At 45.1% G+C, this 19,713-nt stretch overlaps 1 protein-coding gene across 1 annotated transcript in view; it reads left to right on the forward strand.

Moving 5' to 3' along the window:
* Positions 1-19,713, forward strand: part of STPG4 (sperm-tail PG-rich repeat containing 4) — a 342,310-nt gene that overhangs the window by 210,234 nt on the left and 112,363 nt on the right. The window contains exon 5 of the mRNA XM_086949125.1: positions 14,652-14,706. Within this exon, the coding sequence (XP_086805251.1) occupies positions 14,652-14,706 (55 nt within the window). The remainder of the gene's footprint in view (positions 1-14,651; positions 14,707-19,713) is intronic.

The raw sequence follows: 19,713 nt of genomic DNA on the forward strand, positions 1-19,713 counted from the left end.
TCCCCCTTTTATCTCTTCTCTCAAACCACTGGTATGTGGCACCCCCCAGGGCTTAGCATTTAGTTTGACTCTTTTAAATATCTATCTGGAGTCTCTTGACAATCTGGTGGAAACTTAGTGGGTGCTCTGTTATGCTGATGACACCCACCTGTTTCTTGCTTTTTAGGAATATATGCCTTCATCTCTTAGTTTATTTAAGCAGTGTCTGAAAGATGTGGTAGCCTGGATGGAAGAAAGTTATCTGAAACTTAACTCAGATGAAACTGAGGTTCTTTTCTTTGGAGCTAAGCTTGCCCCGTATGCTAGCTTGTGGTGGCCTCCTGAATGGGAGCTCCCACGCTCCCTACTCTGTTGGCCAGAATCATATGGGTAAAATTTGATTTGCAGCTTACTTTTGAACACCAAGTCAGATCACTCTCTGATTCTTGTTTTGCCATCCTGAGATCTCTTAGAAGAATGCTCCACTTCATTCCGATGGACTCACAAAAATGGTTGTCTGTGGAATGTGAGCCCATATTACTATCGATGCCCGGGCTGCTGGCGCAAGTCGCCTCTTTGTTCCCATTCTGAATAGTTACCAAATAAAGAGACAGGCGCTGGAAGCAGGAATCACAAGAACAGGATTTATTACTCATGAGGAGAGCCTGTCATTTCGGACACGAAACACAGTGTCTTTCGGGAGGTGCTCTGCCAAGTTCTCAGAGGCATCGCCTTTTATACCTTACAAAACATTCCTTATTGCAACAACGGCATTGTGAAACAAGAAAACGACATCCCCCTAATCCTCGTGTCAATCCCACCCCACATGCATCCACAATAGAAGCCCTTGACCTGCTGATAAGAGGAGGGGGTAATCAAACAGCTGAGTGTTCCGCCGATTCTTGGGATATGTGCGCCTGATCGTAGCCCAGGGGGTGGGGAGGCCAGAATCAATAGTGGGTCCTTTGAGGAGGAGCGATTTCATACAATAAGGGGCAGTAAACAGTGTCTCCCGGCTTAGGTGATGGCCTCGGACATGTGTGGATAGTCCATCGCGGAGGGTGGGTTTACTAACAGAGGGGTTATTCATGAAAGGAAAGGAGGTGCGGGTCAGGCGCGGGCGTGACTCCCAAGGACGGGGTCTTGCAGAAGAAGGAGGTTTATGACTTGTCCATGTGAGGGAGGAGGGGAGAGCCAGGGTGCGCACAGGGGCAGAGTCGCACAGAGAGAGAGGTCTTATGACCCGCACATGAGAGAACGGGGGCAGTCAGATACAGCTGGGGGGTTATGTCAGCTGAGGCGAGGGATACTTCTTCAAGAGGAAATGGGGGACTTTGCGTGGGTTAAGCAGGAGGGTTGCTTTTCATAGCAGGGTCCCGCAGAGGGAGAGGGTTTCATGGTCTATGTATGTGAGAGGGGGGGGTTCAAATACGCGCAGGAGGGAAGCCGGGGATTCCGATGAGCGGGCTAAAAGGCCATGGTGCCTAAAAAAATGGCTATCAGGTACATGTGGGCACGGGCTTTTACTGGCGGAGTGGTGTGGTTAACGTACAGGGAAGGGAATGGGAAAGGGCAAATGAACGCTGCTTATGTCCATCAATTTCGTTATTTTCCACATGTCCACACCTTGGTCGCAGCTAAATTGGACTACGTCAACTGTCTCTATTTGGGCCTTCCGACCTTCCTTCTGCAACAGCTTCAATTCATCCAGAATGCTGCTACTCGCCTCATTCTGAAGATTCCCTCTCTTTTTTCCATCTCTTCTCATTTACGACATCTTCACTAGCTTCCTTTCAAGAGAATCCAGTAGAAAGCTCTTTCTCCAGTCTTCAGAGCCTACAATCAGAAGGGCCTTCTATATCTTAAGAGGAGACAGGCCTTATTTCCAGTCCAGAGCCTTGAGATCCAACTGTTTGAAACTTCTCCATATTCCCTTCAGCTAGGTGAGATGGTCATTCCTTTACTTACTTCCCTTCTAAATTGTGAAACTCTGTGCCACTCAATCTCCACTGCAGCCCCTCGAATCAGTTTTTTCAAGCAATCTCAAAACTTTTTTGTTTGATACAGATCTGTTGGACAAGTAATTTGTTCACATCTCCACTTTCCATTTTGGACTGGTCGCTAGTGCCGAGACACCTCTACAGAGGTAGCTGTGTGCTTTACAAATGCCAATAAGGATACACGCAGTCACCCAAAAACTCACATAATATATGTTAAAAAATGGAATGACCCATTGGTAGAACACAAAGTATACTAATGTAACTTTTGTACTACCTCAGTATATATGTTTAACACTCTTAGAAACCCCCACCTGTGCACAGCCAAACACTATGTGCAAGGAGGGATGGATGCCTGTGGGGGTGGACGCAGGGCCTGACTGGAGGATGGACAAATGTAGTGTGTTGGGCACATGCTGCCAGGCAGATTAGGAATATGCTTAATTTTGAACATAATTAAAAAAAACAGAAATTCACTGGAAAAAAACACAGGTTAAAGTGACATTATAGTTTAGGTTTTGAATGAGATAAGAACTTACATTTAAAAAATGAAAACTACTGAAATTCACCAGTTATGTTAGTGAACTAACTACATCTTGCAAACCCATCATGCATTGCTTATTACCTCACATATTGCATCACTCATGCCATGGTAAATGACATCAATAATGAGATCACTGATGACATCGCAAATTAAATTAGTCATGATACTGCTATTCACATTACTCCATAAACCCTTTCATCATTCAAAAGAAGGAAGTTGTTAGTAAAGAGCATGTAGTGATATACTTCATAGAGATACATGTGTGGGCATATAGATTGGAAATAACGTAAGCCCTGGAGGCAAGTATGGTTCTGCATGTAGAAAGTTATATGATGCACCATTTACAAAAAAATAAACTTTGGGACGCAAGTAGTATTCCATTTTAAACAAGGTAAAAGCTAAGCAGTCTTGATATGGGTTGCAGAGGCATGTTTCAACGTAGACTGTACTTAAAGCCCAATGCCTTCTGTAAACAATCAGTGAGGAAACCCGTAGCTTTTGTTCATAATAGATTATCCACCAGTGGATGTCTGGTCACGTACCCATGTCAAATAGATGTAATACAGTGGTATAGAGAAATGCTATGCAACAAAGATGTGTATATGATGTGGATATTTTTTCTCCAGAACTTTACTGAATATTTTGTGGTTTTATAGTTGGTTGAATAATGCTGACAGTAGGGTGACCCCTTAGAGGTGGTTTAATTCACACTGGGATTGTAAACATTGCTGTAAGACTGAAAGCCATTGTGCTCATCTCAAGAATGTTTGTAGAGTATTGTACTGATCTGTGGATGGCCATCAGTGGAAAATGCATACCCATCATACCTTGTGACCTAAAACTGGGGATCATGTAAAGGTTTTATTTGCAGTTTTATTTAGCGATAATTCGACCCAAAGGAATTGGAGTGCTTTACATGAGCTCCAGTTACGTTACATAAGAACATATTCGTTTTCAGTAGGCACAGAGAGTTTAAGTGATTTGCCCAGAATCACAGGATGTTGAGCCTACTCTGAGACTCGAACATAGTTTCACAGTTCCTAAGTCGACAGCTCTAGCTGTTACGTCACATCATTTCACCTAGTCTTTAAGAGAGTAATCCTGTTAAGGTGACTAGAGTTCAAACTCTTTTTTGTGTGTGTTCAATATTTAAAAGGGGGTGAACACATTAAAGTTAAAATCTATGGAGACATGTTGTTTACTTGGTGGGTTAAAACCAGTAAAAAGAGGGTAACATCCACTGTCTGTGTGTAACTTGACAAATATGCTATGCATCTAGCATGTAGTCAAAGGTTGCATCCATTATCACTTGCTTTGTGATAGAAAATTTATTGGGCACAGGTGAAGCTTTTTGAATTATTTCAAGTCCCCAAACCCTATAAGACGTTGTCACAACACCTTCATAATGTCATCGGTGATGTCATCAATTACGTCATTTAACATGTCATAAATGATGCAATATGTGAGGTAATAAGCAGTGCATAATATGGCACAAGTTATAGTTAGTCAATAAAACTACAACTGACAAATTTCTTTTCTTTCTTTTAGTTTTTCTACATATATATTTTTATATAATCACAATACATAGGTGTGGAGTGTATCCTCAAGATTCATAGATAAGGAGTGTAGTAGATCTCTACATACAACCAGGAGGAACGCAGTTTTTTTAGATGTGAAAATAACTACATAATTACGCCTTCACCCATGGTTACTTGATGAAATAAAAGTGGATAATTTAATTGTTCCTTTTCCCTTTTATCTTTCATGAAAGCAGCCAGTCAAACCTATCAGTAATATCAAGTTGTCAAAAATCACATTTTGAGGGGTTGACTATCAACATTTTATTATAAATTTTTCTGAAATTAAGATCTGGTGTATACGGAAGATTGCAACAATTACTGTTGGCATTGGTAGGAGATTTTACATTTTTACCTCATATGCTTTGTGTTACTGGCTAATTTTAATTTGACTTTGTCAAACGTGCAGAGTTTGACAACTTTATAAAACTTTTTCCACGTATGATAATTCGAACAAAACAACATTTTTGCAGGATAATAGTCTCATAAAAACCTTTTGGCAAGTGAATTCTCCTGCTAAACATGTGTTTTTATACGATATACAGTTACAAGTATTAACACAAGCAATATCCCACATCTACGCCACCCCCCACACTTATTGTCCTCAACTTTCACACCCTACTACCTGATGTGTGAGAAACCTTTAAAGAAGGCTTGCTCCAATACCTTCCCAGTATCAATGGGTCAAGTGCAATATGGGTTAGCTCAAAAAAAGGTGTTGTCCAAAATGATTTCTGATAGGATATAGGATCAGAAACCATTGCAAGGTTAAATGTGTAGATCCTTTGTGGGCCCAAAAGAAAGAGAACTTTCTTCTTCGTTGTTAAAGCCTACGCACTCAGAGTGGTTGGTGTCCCTGGAAAAGAACATATAAGTACCACTATTGGGGTACCCAGAATCTAAGCAACATTCATCTATCTTACTCTTCTCCCTTACGATTACCCCTTGGGATTATGAGCCCAGTGTTGGCCCTTGGTACTGATTACAAAGGGGGCTGCGGTCAGAATTACTGCATCCAATATTGGAGAGGTCTTTGCTTGGGTGCCAGTGAAACTCAAACGCACGTCAACAACACTGGGCTGACCCTTAGTATGGTCTCTCATTGGTCATTGTGGACAGGTGCTCACTGCATTGGTCCATATTTCTAGGTTCTACCATGGCACTTCCTGTTGCCAGACTGATGGGAGGAAACTGGCTGACATCTGACCTTGAGGAGGGCTATTGCTGAAGTCCAATAAAGCGATATTGATATGAGTGAATGACTTGGGTCTAAGTTAAAGTGGGTTCTGGAGTATGTACGTGACACTTCAATCGTTGGGAGAGGAACATCTTGATGTCTGTGGATGAAGTGTATTTGAGACAGGGTTGTCCCTTGGTATTGATTACAAAGGGGGGTGCGGTCTTGGTTGGGGCCTACGTGGGCCAGTAGGCATTATTTACAGGGCGGTTTATAGGAGCGTCTTTCACTGTAATACATAAACAGTGCCTTGGCTGTGAAGTCAGTATGTTTGAGGTAGGAGTTGAAGAGGTTAAGTAAGCAGGGGGAAAAATCTCTTCTGCATCCATGAGTGGTCTTTAATCCAGTATTTATTCAGGGACTAGTTGAAGGGTATTCCTGGCTGTACTTTCATTGGGAGTGCTCAGGGATGGTCTTGGCAGCCATGATTTCTTCAGGGAGAGTGAGGTTCTGCGATTTCAGATTTCGTCCCGTATCTAGCCGCCATTTTGTGTCCTGTCGCCATTTTGTGTTGCCCTCACTAAGGCGGCACGGCGATTGCGATGCTTTTGCTTTTCTAGCTGCTACGTGTCCTTTCAGTTAAAAAGTAACTCTATTGTCCTTGTTCATGAAACCCGATGTCAGGGTCTGGTCGAGTTCGCTAATCTATGTCACTGTGACATCAGTGAAGTCCAGCTGGAATAAATGTTCCGATCATTACATTATGCATCTCACTTAAGAGAAAAGACAGGATTTTTCTCAAGAACCACAACGAGTGCAAACATGTGGACACCACAGACATAAGCAGGAGTTTTAGAGAGGCTCCTTTGTCAATATTCACCACAGGTAAGCAGGGAGGATCAATAAATATCGACCAGAGACTATTGTCTCAGCATATCTAGTGTTTTTTAGGATCAGGGCCACTGTCTTATTTGCATTACATTCTAGAAAGTTATGCCCCATTCACTAGTTAACTCATTCCAGGCACTGCCGAGTGTTTACAGCTAATATGGCAGCTAAAATGGCCAGCCTAACAGTAAGCTATGCATCCTCAATATATGACAAAGCCCCAAAGGCAAAAGACCTAAGCAAAGATGAAAGTGGCCAAACAGAGATATTAAATAATATCAGAGATAACGGTGAAGATGAACCCTAGGACACCTCACTAAACACCTCCCATTTTAATGTCCTCAAAGAGGGAAGACTTAAAGACTGAGATCTTCTTGACAGGAATGATGTAAATCACTTTAAGACAAGCCCTCTCATGTCTATGGCCCGTATTATAAGCAGCCTAACAAATGGTGTGATATTCATCACACCTGATACAAACCGACTCCACTGAGATGGAATTTATGAGATGCACTCAATACCAGCTAATTACAACTTGTGGGGCAATAACATAGGTGTTTTGGTGCCTCTGCACCAACATCTGCATGTTCCAGTAAATATAGGCTGTTTTCCCCCAATCAATGTTTGGCCTGCTGATATCTGTCCCAAAGTCCATAACTGCATGTGTGGTAGCATATCACAATTACCCAGGCCACTTTTAATGAGGACCTTAGTCTTATCATCATTGCAGCAGCAGTCAATTTTAACAAATGTGGCTCAGAGATCCAACAGGATTACTCCTACCACATAACCCTCCTCCAGAGCCTTCCTGGTCAACTAGAGTGATAACAAAGGTGTGCCCTGGATAGAAAGTTTCCTGCCAGTGGCCGAGACCATTACCCACCTCAAGATAATTGATAAACTGCCTAGACCACAAATTTCCCAAACATTTCTCCAAAGCAGGAAGAAGAGTGATATGGTGATAGTAGTTCAGACCGTGGGATTGATACTGGGTTTCTTAATCAGTGGCCAAACTACTCCGTATTTCCAAACATCAGCAATCCCCTTGTTGGCCAGACTTGTATTAAATGCACTGGCCACTCTTCCTGATAGACATGGGCAAGAATATCTAATATTTTCCCTGGTCATCAGTCATTCAGTGAACCTGATTTGACCGTTTGAATCAAGGTCTCAATTTCTTCTGCAGAGGTAGGAGAAAAAGTTTCCAAAAGAAAGCCAATCCATACTTCATCTTGTGAATGTAGAAGTGGATCTTCAGAAACATCATTACCTGTAGTGCTGTTGTATATGTTTTCACTCTTTGTGGTGAAAAGGGTGGCTAGCTCATCACAAACCTCTTAAAATATTGGAAGAGTGCTTGTTAGGCTACATTATTAATGAAAGCCTTTAATCAATCAATCAATCAATCGATCAATCATATAATTTGTAAAGCGCACTACTCCCCCTTGAGGGTCTCAAGGCGCTGTGGTGGGGAATGCTGCTACTGCTCGAAAAGCCAGGTCCTGAGGAGTGTTCTGAAGGTCAGTAGGTCTTGGGTCTGCCGTAGGTGGATGGGGAGGGTGTTCCAGGTCTTGGCGGCGAGGTGGGAGTACGATCTGCCGCCTGAGGTTGCTCTTCGGACGCGGGGACTATAGCGAGGGTGAGGTCGGCGGAGTGGAGCTGGCAGGTGGGGGTGTAGAAGCTGAGTCGTCTGATGAGGTACATTGGTCCGGTGTTGTGGAGAGCCTTGTGTGTGTGGGTGAGGAGCTTGAAGGGTATCCTCTTGTTGACCGGGAGCCAGTGCAGGTCTCTCAGGTGGGGTGTGATGTGGCTGCGGTGAGGGATGTCAAAGATCAGGCGTGCAGAGGCTTTCTGGATGCGTTGGAGCCGTCTCAGGAGTTTGGCCGGGGCTCCTGCGTAGAGGGCGTTTCCATAGTCCAACCTGCTGCTGACAAAGGCCTGGGTGACTTCTTCTCGTTTCAGTGGTGATCCACTTGTAGATCCTACGGAGCATGCGGAGGGTGTTAAAGCAGGAGGAGGAGACGGCGTTGACCTGTTTAGTCATGGAGAGGGTGGAGCCAAGGATGACCCCTAAGTTGCATGCGTGGTCGATGGGTGTTGGAGCGGTTCCCAGTGCGGTCGGCCACAAGGAGTCGTCCCAGGCCGAAGGGTTGGATCCGAGGATGAGGACATCCGTCTTGTCTGAGTTCAGCTTCAGTTGACTGTTCCTCATCAATTCAGCAACAGCCTTCATTCCTTCGTGAAGGTTGGTTTTGGTGGTGTGGGGATCCTTGGTGAGGGAAAGTATCAGCTGAATGTCATCGGCGTAGGAGAGGATGTTGAGGTCATGCAGATGAGCGACCAGGGCGAGCGGTGCCATGTAGATGTTAAACAGAGTTGGGCTACAGGATGAGCCCTGGGGTACGCCACAGATGATCTCCGTGGCTTCGGAGCGGAAGGGGGAAGGCGGACGCTCTGTGTTCTGCCGGAGAGGAAGGAGATGGTCCAGTCCAGGGCCTTCTATTGGATCCCAGCATTGTGGAGGCGTGCTCTTAGTGTGTGGTGACAGACCATGTCGAAGGCGGCTGACAGGTCCAGGAGGATGAGGGCCTCCTTTTCTCCGTTGTCCAGCAGGGACTTGATGTCATCGGTGGCTGCGATGAGGGCAGTCTTGATGCTGTGGTTGCTGCTGAACCCGGACTGGGAAGGGTCCAGGATGTTGTTCTCCTAGAGGTAGTGGGTCAGTTGTTCGTTGACGGTCTTCTCGATGACCTTTGCCGGTAACGGGAGCAGGGAGATGGGCCCGAAGTTCTTGAGGTCCTTGGGGTCCGCCTTGGGTTTCTTGAGTAAGGCATTAATCTCGGCGTGCTTCCAGCTCTCCGGGAAGGTTGCTGTCTTGAAGGAGGTGTTGATGACTTTCCGGAGATGGGGTGCGATGGATGTGCTGGCTTTGTTGAAGATGTGGTGTGGGCATGGATCTGATGGAGATCCGGAGTGGATGGTGTTCATGATCTTGATGGTGTCATCATCGTTGATGTTGCTCCAGTAGAGCAGGCGGTTGGTGCAGATGATGGTCGTGGGAGCAGAGGTCTCAGTGGTTGTCGGGGGGTCGTGGTGTTGAAACTTTTGTGGATGTCTGTGATTTTTCGGTGGAAGAAGGTGGCCAGCGAGTCGCACAGGTCTTGCGAGTGTGGGATGTCGTTGCTGTTGGAGCTGGGTTGGAGAGTTCCTTCACGATGTTGAAGAGCTCTTTGGTGTTATGCGCGTTGTTGTCTAGGCGGTCTTTGAAGGAGGCCCTTTTGGCGGATCTGATGAGGTGATGGTGTCTGTGGGTGGCATTCTTGTGGGCGGCGTGGCTGTCCGGTGTTCGTTCACAGAGCCAGATCTTCTCCAGCTTTCGGCAGGTTTGCTTGGAGGCCCGGAGGTCTTCAGTGAACCAGCTGGCTTTCATGTTGGTATGATTGTTGGAGGGTTTCTTGATCGGGGCAAGGGTGTTGGCGCAGTCGTTGATCCACTGTCTGAGGTTGCGGGCGGCCATGTGGGGGTCAGTATGGTCGGTGGGTGGGCTCTGGGCGAGGGTGGTTGTTAGCTGGTCTTCGGTGACTTTGCTCCAGCAGCGGTGAGGCATCTGTTGGGTGTGGTGGTGCGTGGTGGGTTTCTTGAAGGTGAAGTGGATGTAGTGATGGTCTGTCCAGTGGAGTTCGGTGGTATGGTTGAAGGAGACGTGGGGGCTTGCGGAGAAGAAGGGGTCAAGCGTGTGACTGGCAGAGTAGGTGGGTGTTGTGACGAGTTGTTTGAGTCCGAGGTTGGCTAGGTTGTCGATCAGGGTGGTGGAGTTGGTGCTGTTATTGTTCTCGAGGTGGAAGTTCAGATCCCCGAGGAGGATGTAGTCCGTGGAGGCGAGAAGTGTGTGCTGACAAAGTTGGCGATGGAGTCGCTGAACTGTGGTCGGGGTCCGGGCGGTCTGTAGATGAGGGTGCCTCTGAGGGTGGTGTTGGGGTCGGTGTGGATCTGGAAGTGCAGGTTTTCGGCGATGCTGAGGGCGATTCCTCCTCCCGCTCTGTTGGTGCGGTCCCTGCGGGTGATCTTGTAGCCTTCCAGGACGGCTATGGCTATGTCAGGTGCCGAGGCGGGTTCAGCCAGGTCTCCGTCAGGTAGGCGACGTCTGGGGAGGTTGAGTCGAGTAGGTCTCAGAGTTCAACTGCATGTTTTCTGGCGGAGCGGGTGTTGACAAGGATGCATCTGAGGGGGTTATGTTCTTTCCTGGTCGGCAGCATGGTGGGGTGGATGCTTGTGAAGCTGCAGTTCCGGCAGGTGAAAGTTCCATGGGTGCGCTTCGGGGCGGCCAGGAAGCAGGTGTATGATCGTCCGTTATTGAGTGTGTGGAGGGTTCTGGCATCATAGCGGTGTTGGGCGTTGTGGCATTCGTGGTGTCCAGGGGTCCTGGCGGTGGGCACGGTCCAGGCACGGACGGGCACAGACAGGCTTGCCTTAGGTGCGCCAGCGGTGCGCCAGCAGCGCGCCCACTGAGCACGGCTGCTGCGCGACCGCGTAGCGGCTTCTATATGAGGGGATGTGGGAGGGAGGAGCAGCTGGGAGGTGGAAACGGGGCGGCGAATGGGATGGCAGGTAGGCGGGCCCACAGGGACGCAGTGGCGGGAAAAGTGGGTGGGGGCCGCGGGAGAACTGGGCACTGGAAGGAAAAACAAGTTTAGGCAAGAAAACAATTACAGGCTCAGAGGAATAAAAACAAGTCTGGGCAAGAAAGCAAGTTAGGCACAGGGTAATAAAAACAAGTCTGGGCAAGAAAGCAAGTACAGGCACAGGGGAATAAAAATAAGTCTGGGCAAGAAAGCAAGTACAGGCACAGGGGAATAAAAACAAGTCTGGGCAAGAAAGCAAGTACAGGCACAGGGGAATAAAAACAAGTCTGGGCAAGAAAGTAGGTTAGGCACAGGGGAAAAATACAAGATTAGGCAAAAACAATGCTGGCAGATCCATGCAGCAGCAGGGGGAGAGACATGCCTGCGAGCAGGGTCATAGCAAATAGTTGCTATTGCTTATTGTTACCTAAACTAATTCTCTGGTATTAAACCGCTGATATAAGCTTGCCTTGAAATATTCAGAAAAGCAGTAAAGCTTTGAAATGCTCTCAAGTCATAGTCAAGAAACATCAAAGACTACCTGAAATCAGTAAGGCCTGAATATGTGGCTCCTCCGAAACTGATGATAAAGAATCACAACCAGCAGAAACAGATGCTTACCATCAGTAGAAGAGGAGAATGGACACCATAAACCTGAAACTGGAACAAATCATGTGAGGATGGTAGACAGAACAACACCCACTACTATTTATCAATCTTCTTTATATTCCTCTACATCTAAGTGCAGAAACACAGCATGCACATCCTCTGCCATACCGGCATGAGACTAAACCATATACTACGTGGGCCACACTGCTAAAAGTACAGTTGATTCTCTTGTGGTGCTATTTGCAGTGGATTAGGACAAATGTGGCTGAGAGCACTAATAGATAGCACCATCTTGTCTGTGCTCTGTCCATGCCTCTAACTATTGTTTAATGACACGTCTGTGTAACATTTCTAGTCATTATAATCCTCCTGGAGAATAATGAGATTAACTTTTATGACTTCAATTGAAATACAGTGACAGAACATAGAAAAAGGAGAAGAGAAGGGCACTAGTGACCACCAGTTAGGTTCTGGCATTAGCTCATTGTGGAATGATCAGTAACACCACTTTCCTAATGCCAGAACTACCTATCCTGTCCACTGCACATACAAGCTTGCCAACAGTCATTACCTGAGTTATAAAGTGACTTTGTTACACCATGAGGGTGGGATACAAGTTGATCACACCTCTGAACGTTAGTTTGTTGCATCCTTCTAAAACTAAAGATAGCATTCCAGTATGGCAGAGAAGCTGCACCCAACTGCTGATGGGGAACTAGAATGTACTGGAAATTGCTTGCATACTTTCTCTTTGAGATAGTGGGCCTTGCAGTCTCGTGCCCAGTACCTGGCTCAAGTTCAATGCCTGCATGACTGAAATCACCCAATGTATAAAGCTGTACACTAACAAGACAAAAATTGTGACCTTTGAGAAGAGCACATCACCATGGATGCCCCACCTCTCCACCTGGTGGTCAACAGAACTAGGACCGACACCCACACCAAGAAGTCAACATGGCCACTGACTCAGTACAATCACTGCCGTATGCTTCCATACCATGAAGAAGCTGAGCAAGATTTTCAAATGGCTCCCAGTCTGAACCCAGGAAAACGGCATGCATGCCCTGGTCACAAGCAAACCGAACACCTTATATGATGGGATCAACAAAAAACTCACTGCTTATCAGAGCAACTCAACTACAATAACTTCTCGGATATGTAAGAAATACAAATCTTGTCAACGTAATGGTAGTTCCCAAACCACTGTGCAGAGACTTTACATTGTCCATGTTGGAGCTCCATGGTTATCTTTATACTGTGCAGCAAAAATGCACATTATGTGTCTGGCAGCATTATTTTCATCGGTTTGACCTAGAAGCAACAATGTTGATGAAATCTGCATATTTTAGACATTTGTGTCAATATCAGTAAATCCTCAACTATGTTGTAATGTCTGCAGCCACAAATTCACAGATCTCACCATTGCCTATTATTTTTATCAAGAATTTATTAGTGACAGATAAACAAAACCTCAAAATTTGTTTTCCAGACAATGCCCATTATTAGATGCACCTTGAATAAAACAGCTTGTAATATAAAAAACACATAATGGGAACCTTGTCATTGCTGTCCCAGGCTTCTGGTGATATTTACAAAGTACGGGGCAAAAGATATCACCAGAACCCCTCAATGATAATGTTAGAGCAGATTATACAGTTAACCATTATGCATGCTCTGTATGTACTCATCTTTTAACCAGTGTGTATATGAAAATAGATAAACCTCAACTTTAAACAAGAGGCAACTCAATTAGGTGCTATCCGTGTATAACAAATAAATACCAAAATATTTTGCTTTTGGTCTACTCATTAGACAGCATGAGGAATGCAGCCCAATGGCTATGTTGAAACATCAGCAGAACATGAGTGTTATCAAAGAGTGGTGAAATCGAACGTTTGAAGCTTTTTGGAAAGTTCTATTACATCAACTAAGGAAGGAGATGTGTGAAATCCCTTAATCCCAATGTGCCTAAAATTTAAATGTGTGAGATGCTAGTGTGAGTGTAACGAAACGATTTAAGCCACCACTTGATGAATACAATCATGTTTCATTTTCCTTCATCTTCCAAAATGTGCAATGCTCTATTCCTCTCGGGCTAGATCCATGCTATACAATACCAACACATGCATACTTGTACATTGTGAACAGGTACCCAGATCATTATTCTTTGTACATGCCCCCCCCTTTTGAGCTGTTGGCGAGCCCACCTGATTTTGTCACAGCCAGATAGAAGCCCTCCAAGATTTTCTTTATCCCGATTTATTCTTCACACCCAAGTCTACTTCTCAATGTCTGTGTGCGCACTTTCTTGGGCACATTGGGAGATTCGCTCCACACACAACTTCTTGTTCCCTGGTAGCATTTTACCATTATGTGGTTCATGCTACTTTTAATAAAAAAATACACTTTTCCAGTAAGCCTTCAGTGCTTTCTTTTCTGTGCATCAGACATGCATAGGACTCGCTTGGTACCAAACAATATGGAGACTTCCAAAGCTTGCAGGTCTGGTGAACATTCTCTGTGCTCTGTGTTTCAGGGGAATGCAGTGGAGAAGATAAAAGATGTGGCTTTAATGTGCTAAAGCAGGAACGAACTGGCAGCCACATATGCAGTTTCCATGCATTAACACATTAAACCAGACCTATTGGCCTTCCAAATGTGTATTTTATTACTATCTCCGCCCTAGTGTGCGAAATGGTAGCCCCACCACCACAGTTTAGTAGTAGCCCCCCCTCCCATAGTTCGGGTCTAGTTGTGCCCATGTTTCCTACTGACAAATTACACTTTTGCCCATTTGTAAAATCGATGTGCTGAAATATTGATCTGTCTGATGTTGTCCATCTTTTGACAGATGGGTTTTTTGCCTTAAGTGTTATAAGGAGTTTCTTCACATCCGCGAATCATCGCCGAAATGGATTGTCATGGACTCGCAGATTCAGATTTTTCATGCATCTGCAAGGGTATATTTACTTTTAGTTTTTCTAGGTCAGGTACTATAGATTGCGTTTCTTACATATGTGCTACACTGAGGCATTTGACACAGTGTAAATTCTTTTCAGGTGCTTTTACTGTAAGAGGAGACAGAGATGGAACTGCTACTCTCAAATAACTAAATTGACTAGTCAACCACTTAATTTCACATATTTTTGCTATGACTAAAACAGTCTGGAATAATTACAAAAGAGACTTTGAAACTATGGAAAAATGCAGGATCAAATAATCTCTCTTTATATTTTATTGTTCCTCCCCCTTTTCTAGGCACTTTATGTTTCGCTCTGCAGTCCAGAGGTTTCCAACCACATACTTTGTTCCTGTGAGTACTTTTAACTTTTATATCACACCATTTAAACAATTCTGTCTTCAGCTATGATTTTAAGTAGAACCTGTTATCGAATGTACTCTGTTAATGCTTCTGTTCACAATTTCATTAGGCCTGGGTAGAATTATGATTCTGCTCGCGGAATTGGCATAATTTGGGTAACTCCGTGTTATGGTTGTAATGCGAAGTTTCTGCCAAATTTCGGCAATCAGTGCATGGCAGAATTACTTGCCTGCTTGCGCCTTGCAGGAACAATGCTAGGCTGCACAACACACGCTCGCAAGCACAAATGAGATTTTCCAGCCCCTGGCATGATTTCCAGTCACCACTGAGCCTTCCGCCGCCATTTTATAATGCTGGCTGACTCGAGCTGTTGGCGTCAGAGGGAGCTGCCGTTCGAGTAGATTTGCTGCCACTCAAGTAGATTTTCAACTCAAGCGGCAAACAATTGACTTGAATGGCCACGCACTCTTGCATAACGCATGGTTCAGTTCATACTGGTTTTCAACGATGTTCACGCTACCAGTGCTAAATTGTAGCGGAAGCAGCATATTGGCAGAATTAAAGGTATCTTGCGGAGCTTTCCTGTAACTTTGAGCAATTCCACAGAGTGAAACTCTGTGTGTTCGACCCACCCCTAAATTAAATGGGTAGCTTTGAAAACCTGGTCCTCTTTTTGTGGGAGGACATTAGGGCCCATATTTATGAAGCCCTTGTGTTGTCCGTGTGTCACACAAGGTGACAAAAGAACAACTCAAAGGCTTCAGTAATATTTAGAAAGACATGCAGGGCCTGATTTGCATGGTCTTGCATGACTATGCAAATAAATATAACACAAGGCAGCTGCTTGCCCTTTGTTATGTTACATTTCAACTTGGGAGGAGTTCCAAGGCTGGAGAACGGGTGTCTGATGCATAGACCAATGGCTTTTGGCGCATTCTCAGGTTTACAAAGACTTGTAAACCTGGGAATGCTTCAAACTGCTAAGCCTTTCCAAGTAAGGCATAAAGAGGTGTTAGAGCTGGCACCAATGGCTTGGGTCTCCCTTCCATTTTTGCTGTTGCCTCATGTGTTTTTGCAGGTGTTAGATGCTTTGGGCACTGTGCCACTGCTGTCCAGTGCCACAGTGCGAGTGCTCCCTACTGTATATTGATGTATTGATTAGTGGTTCCCTGATTGGATATTTGGTTTACTTGTCAGACCCTAGTACAGTACACAGAGTGTGCCCAGGGCATGTAAATCCAAATGCTGCTAGTCGGCTTGCAGCACTGATTGTGCCACCCACAGAAGCGGCCTTGTAAAATGTATCTAAGGTCTGCCATTGCAGAGCCTGCATGCATTCTGGTACTGCCATGCTGGCTGGGCAAGTGCACCCACTTGCCAGTCCCTAAACTTTCCTTTTTCTTCATATTAGTCACCCCTAAGGTAGGCCCATTGGTAGGGTGCATTGTAAGTATAAGGTAGGACAAGCCCTGGTGTGTGTGGCATGTCCTAATAGTGAATTACAGCCATTTTCGTTTTTAACTATGGCAAGGCTACTTCTTCTCCATAGGCCAGAATGGGCTGTTAGAATTATTATACTTTATAATCCTAGCGGACTCAGAGAACCTGGTAAAAATTCGAGTTTAGTATGCCTGGACTCAGAATAATAAAATACATCTTTTAGTGAAGTTTAATTTGATATTCTGTGTTTGAAAATACCACTTGCCTAACCATTTGAGCCTGCCTCTGCGAAGTTGTGTATTCCTTGTCTGGGTTTGTGTGTGACAGGGCTGGGGAATTCCTGGAGACAGGTTGGGGCTGCCCTTGGTGAATAGGGAGATCTGCATCTAGATGGGAGGGAGGAGTTGCACCTGGGAACGGAATAGGGCTGGGCCTTCCCTCAACAATGCTGGCTCCTCCCCCTGTGGTGCGTCTGATGTCTCTGCCCTGCACACTGAAAGAAGAGAAAGAAGACTGTCAACAAAGTGCTCCAGGACTGTACTTGCCTTCTACAATGCTGGCTCCACCTCATGTGGGCGTCTGATGTGCCTGTCCTGCGCTGTGAAAGGAAAGGAGAAGTCTGGTAAACAGAGTGCTTCAGAACTGGCTTGAACTGGGCACAGGCCCCTCTCCCCTCAGAGAACAAAGGATTTTGGGTATATGTATTGGGACCCTGATAGCATGAAATTAGATCACTTCTGGACTTACAAGAAGAAACCTCTGCTGAGGAGAAGGAACCTGAAGAAACTAAGGAGAGACTATTCCCAAGCTGAAGTGCTGCTTGGGGGATTGGCCTGCAGTGGTTGCCTGACTGCCAAAGAGAGGAGAAAGAACTTTGGACTTTTCTTTCAACTTGTGCAAAGATCTCCAAGAGCTTGGAAGAGAGCTTGCCCCCTGACCGAAATCCCAGGACTAGTGGATTTCACCAGCCTTTGTGAATTGCTGCTGGAAACAAGTGGCTCCAGAGGTAGGGAGCTGTGACTGACTCTCACAAACGGCCTGGTGTCCTGTAGGCACCGCACCAAGCAACGTCCACCTTGAACAACGCAAGCTCTGCGCTTACCGACTCCGTCTCAACGCCGTCAATGAGCTGTGGCCTGCACCATGACTGGAAGGACACTGCGACGTGCAACGCCTCGCAACACCGAATCGAACTGGTCTGACCGATGCGGTCACTGCTGCTGACTTCGAGTCCTGTGACCGCACCTGAGTTGGGCACCGCCTCGCACGCTTTGCGATGCACTACCCGACTCGCACTGCTATCCGGACTGACCGACGCCAGCTCCCGAGCTCCGGCTCTGTCGCCGCACTGTAAAGCTGGAAGCACCACAACGAGCAACGTCCACCTCAAACAACGCAAGCTCTGAGCTCACCGACTCTGTCTCGACGCCGTCAACGAGCAGTAGCCTGCACCGCGACTGGAAGGACACCGTGACCTGCAACGCTTTCTTTTTCTACACCGCGACGAACCCCGGAACCGGCTCGCACACATCGGTGCCGGCCGCCTCAAGAAAAAAGGTACTGTGACTGAGTCTGTTGACATTTGCGTGGGCCCGGACCACCGCGGTCCGCTGGATTTGTTAGACTCTGTGTTCTTTTCAGAAACGCTGTAGCCGGACAAGGCGACCGACTCGCACAGAACCTTGAATTAAGCCTTTTAACCTGAACACTTAAAACGTAATAGTACTGTGGATTCTTTTTTTCGTTTATTGGTCTTGTGATAACTCTATATAAAGTATGCTTATTTTTTATAAAAAAAACTGTGTGGTGTCCATTTGTAGTGTTGTCACTGGGTTACTGTATGTGGTCACAACTGCTTAACTTACATCGCCTCTGAAATAAGCCTTGAATGCTCACGCCACGCCACCTAGAGGGTGAGCAGGGGTTATTTTGAGAGAGTAATTTCCTTGCCCTAACTAGAGGAGAGGGTCCCTGATTGTCACAAGTACCTACCGGTGTCAACCAGAGACCCCCAATTCTAACAAGAGGAGAAATATATTTATTTCTCCTATGTATTCCGTTTTTCCACTTGTGCTGTATTCTGCAGCACATGTAGAAAGTATAGAAATGCCTAAAAGTATTGCTTTCATGCAGTAAGGTGTCTCTTCCTGAAGAAAAACAATCATGCTGGTTACGCAGGTCCCCTTGCAAGGAGTCCTACTTTGGAGGTTGCCTGCACACAATGCGCCAATGCAAGGAGAGAGCAGAAATGGTCCATATCTTTGTAAACATGGAGTATTTCTGCTCTCTTCCTATCATGCAACACAGTGCAGCGACTTTACTTGCGGCCCTGCATTGCGTGAAAGTTTAGTAAATGTGCCCCTAGGTTTTATCATAGTGGGTTGCAAGGCCTTTGAGCAAGGTTCTTTAAGTTATTTTGTGATAGGTATGTAGGTTTAAGGGGAAAAAATTCAACAACAATACAATTGGGCCCTCATTATGAGACGAGAGGTAAATTAACCTGCACCCCACATTTTTGATCTGGCAAGTTTTGACAAGTGAGTCCAGTTTAAATTTACCTGGGGAAGATGTGCAGTAAACTCCAATACATATAAAATTGTTCGGAATAGTAAGTAGTCAACTTAAGTGATGCTGAAATTTCCCATTTTCAATGAAAAGGAATGAAGCAAAAGCCAACAGATTGAGTCTAACTGATGCAGCTACAGCGCAGACACATCCTCGGCAGCCTGGTGGAAGGAGTGTTGCCTTTCTATGGTATGCATCTCTGCCTCCATTTTGTTTCAATGAATCTCCAGTGGTAGCACATTATATACAATGACATAGAAGGAGAAGCTTCAAAGATTATAGTCAAAGTTCAGCATCAAGGAAAGTGTGGCGACCATCCTGACATTTTTGTTTCACTGCCTCATGGTTAAGGAACATTGTTTTACTGGAACACAAAGTAATAGAATATGAGGTTTATCAATTTTTTCCTTGGTGCAACTCATGAGCTTTACTGGAGGTGTCCAAAGTAATTGAATGAAAGCAGGATCCTCGCTAAACTTTAGGGATAACGACTGACTATTTAAATACGTTCTAGTTAGATTACTTGTATGAGGATAGCTTGAAATTTGCCATGTATCTATTTTCTGTGACACTGCAATCCATCTCCATTACCCAATCATAGATAGCTGAACGGAGATGGCAAAACCAAGTGCCTACCAGACTTCACTGCACAATTCACCATTGTAAGAAATTAGAGTATTATTTGAGGGAAGTGAGAACACACCTCAAATAATAATCACAGTTCTTTTCAGGGTGAACCATAAAAGTCATACAATAAACCTGTGTTTAACCCACTGGTGCTTGGCACAAAAGCAGTCAGCTGTAACTTAGAAGCAATGTTTACAGTATTTATTGAGTAGTCAAACAGTGATGAAGTGAAACATAACACAAGAAAAATCCCAAACCAGTTTAGAGTATTTGAGTAAATTTTAATGAAAAAGAAACACCAAAACGACAAAAATCCAAAAAGTACAACTGGAGATAGGAATTTTTGTAAAGTTTGAATTAAAAATA

Source organism: Lissotriton vulgaris, unplaced genomic scaffold, assembly GCF_964263255.1.
Source record: "Lissotriton vulgaris unplaced genomic scaffold, aLisVul1.2 SCAFFOLD_590, whole genome shotgun sequence".
In the NCBI taxonomy this organism is placed as follows: Eukaryota; Metazoa; Chordata; class Amphibia; order Caudata; family Salamandridae; genus Lissotriton; species Lissotriton vulgaris.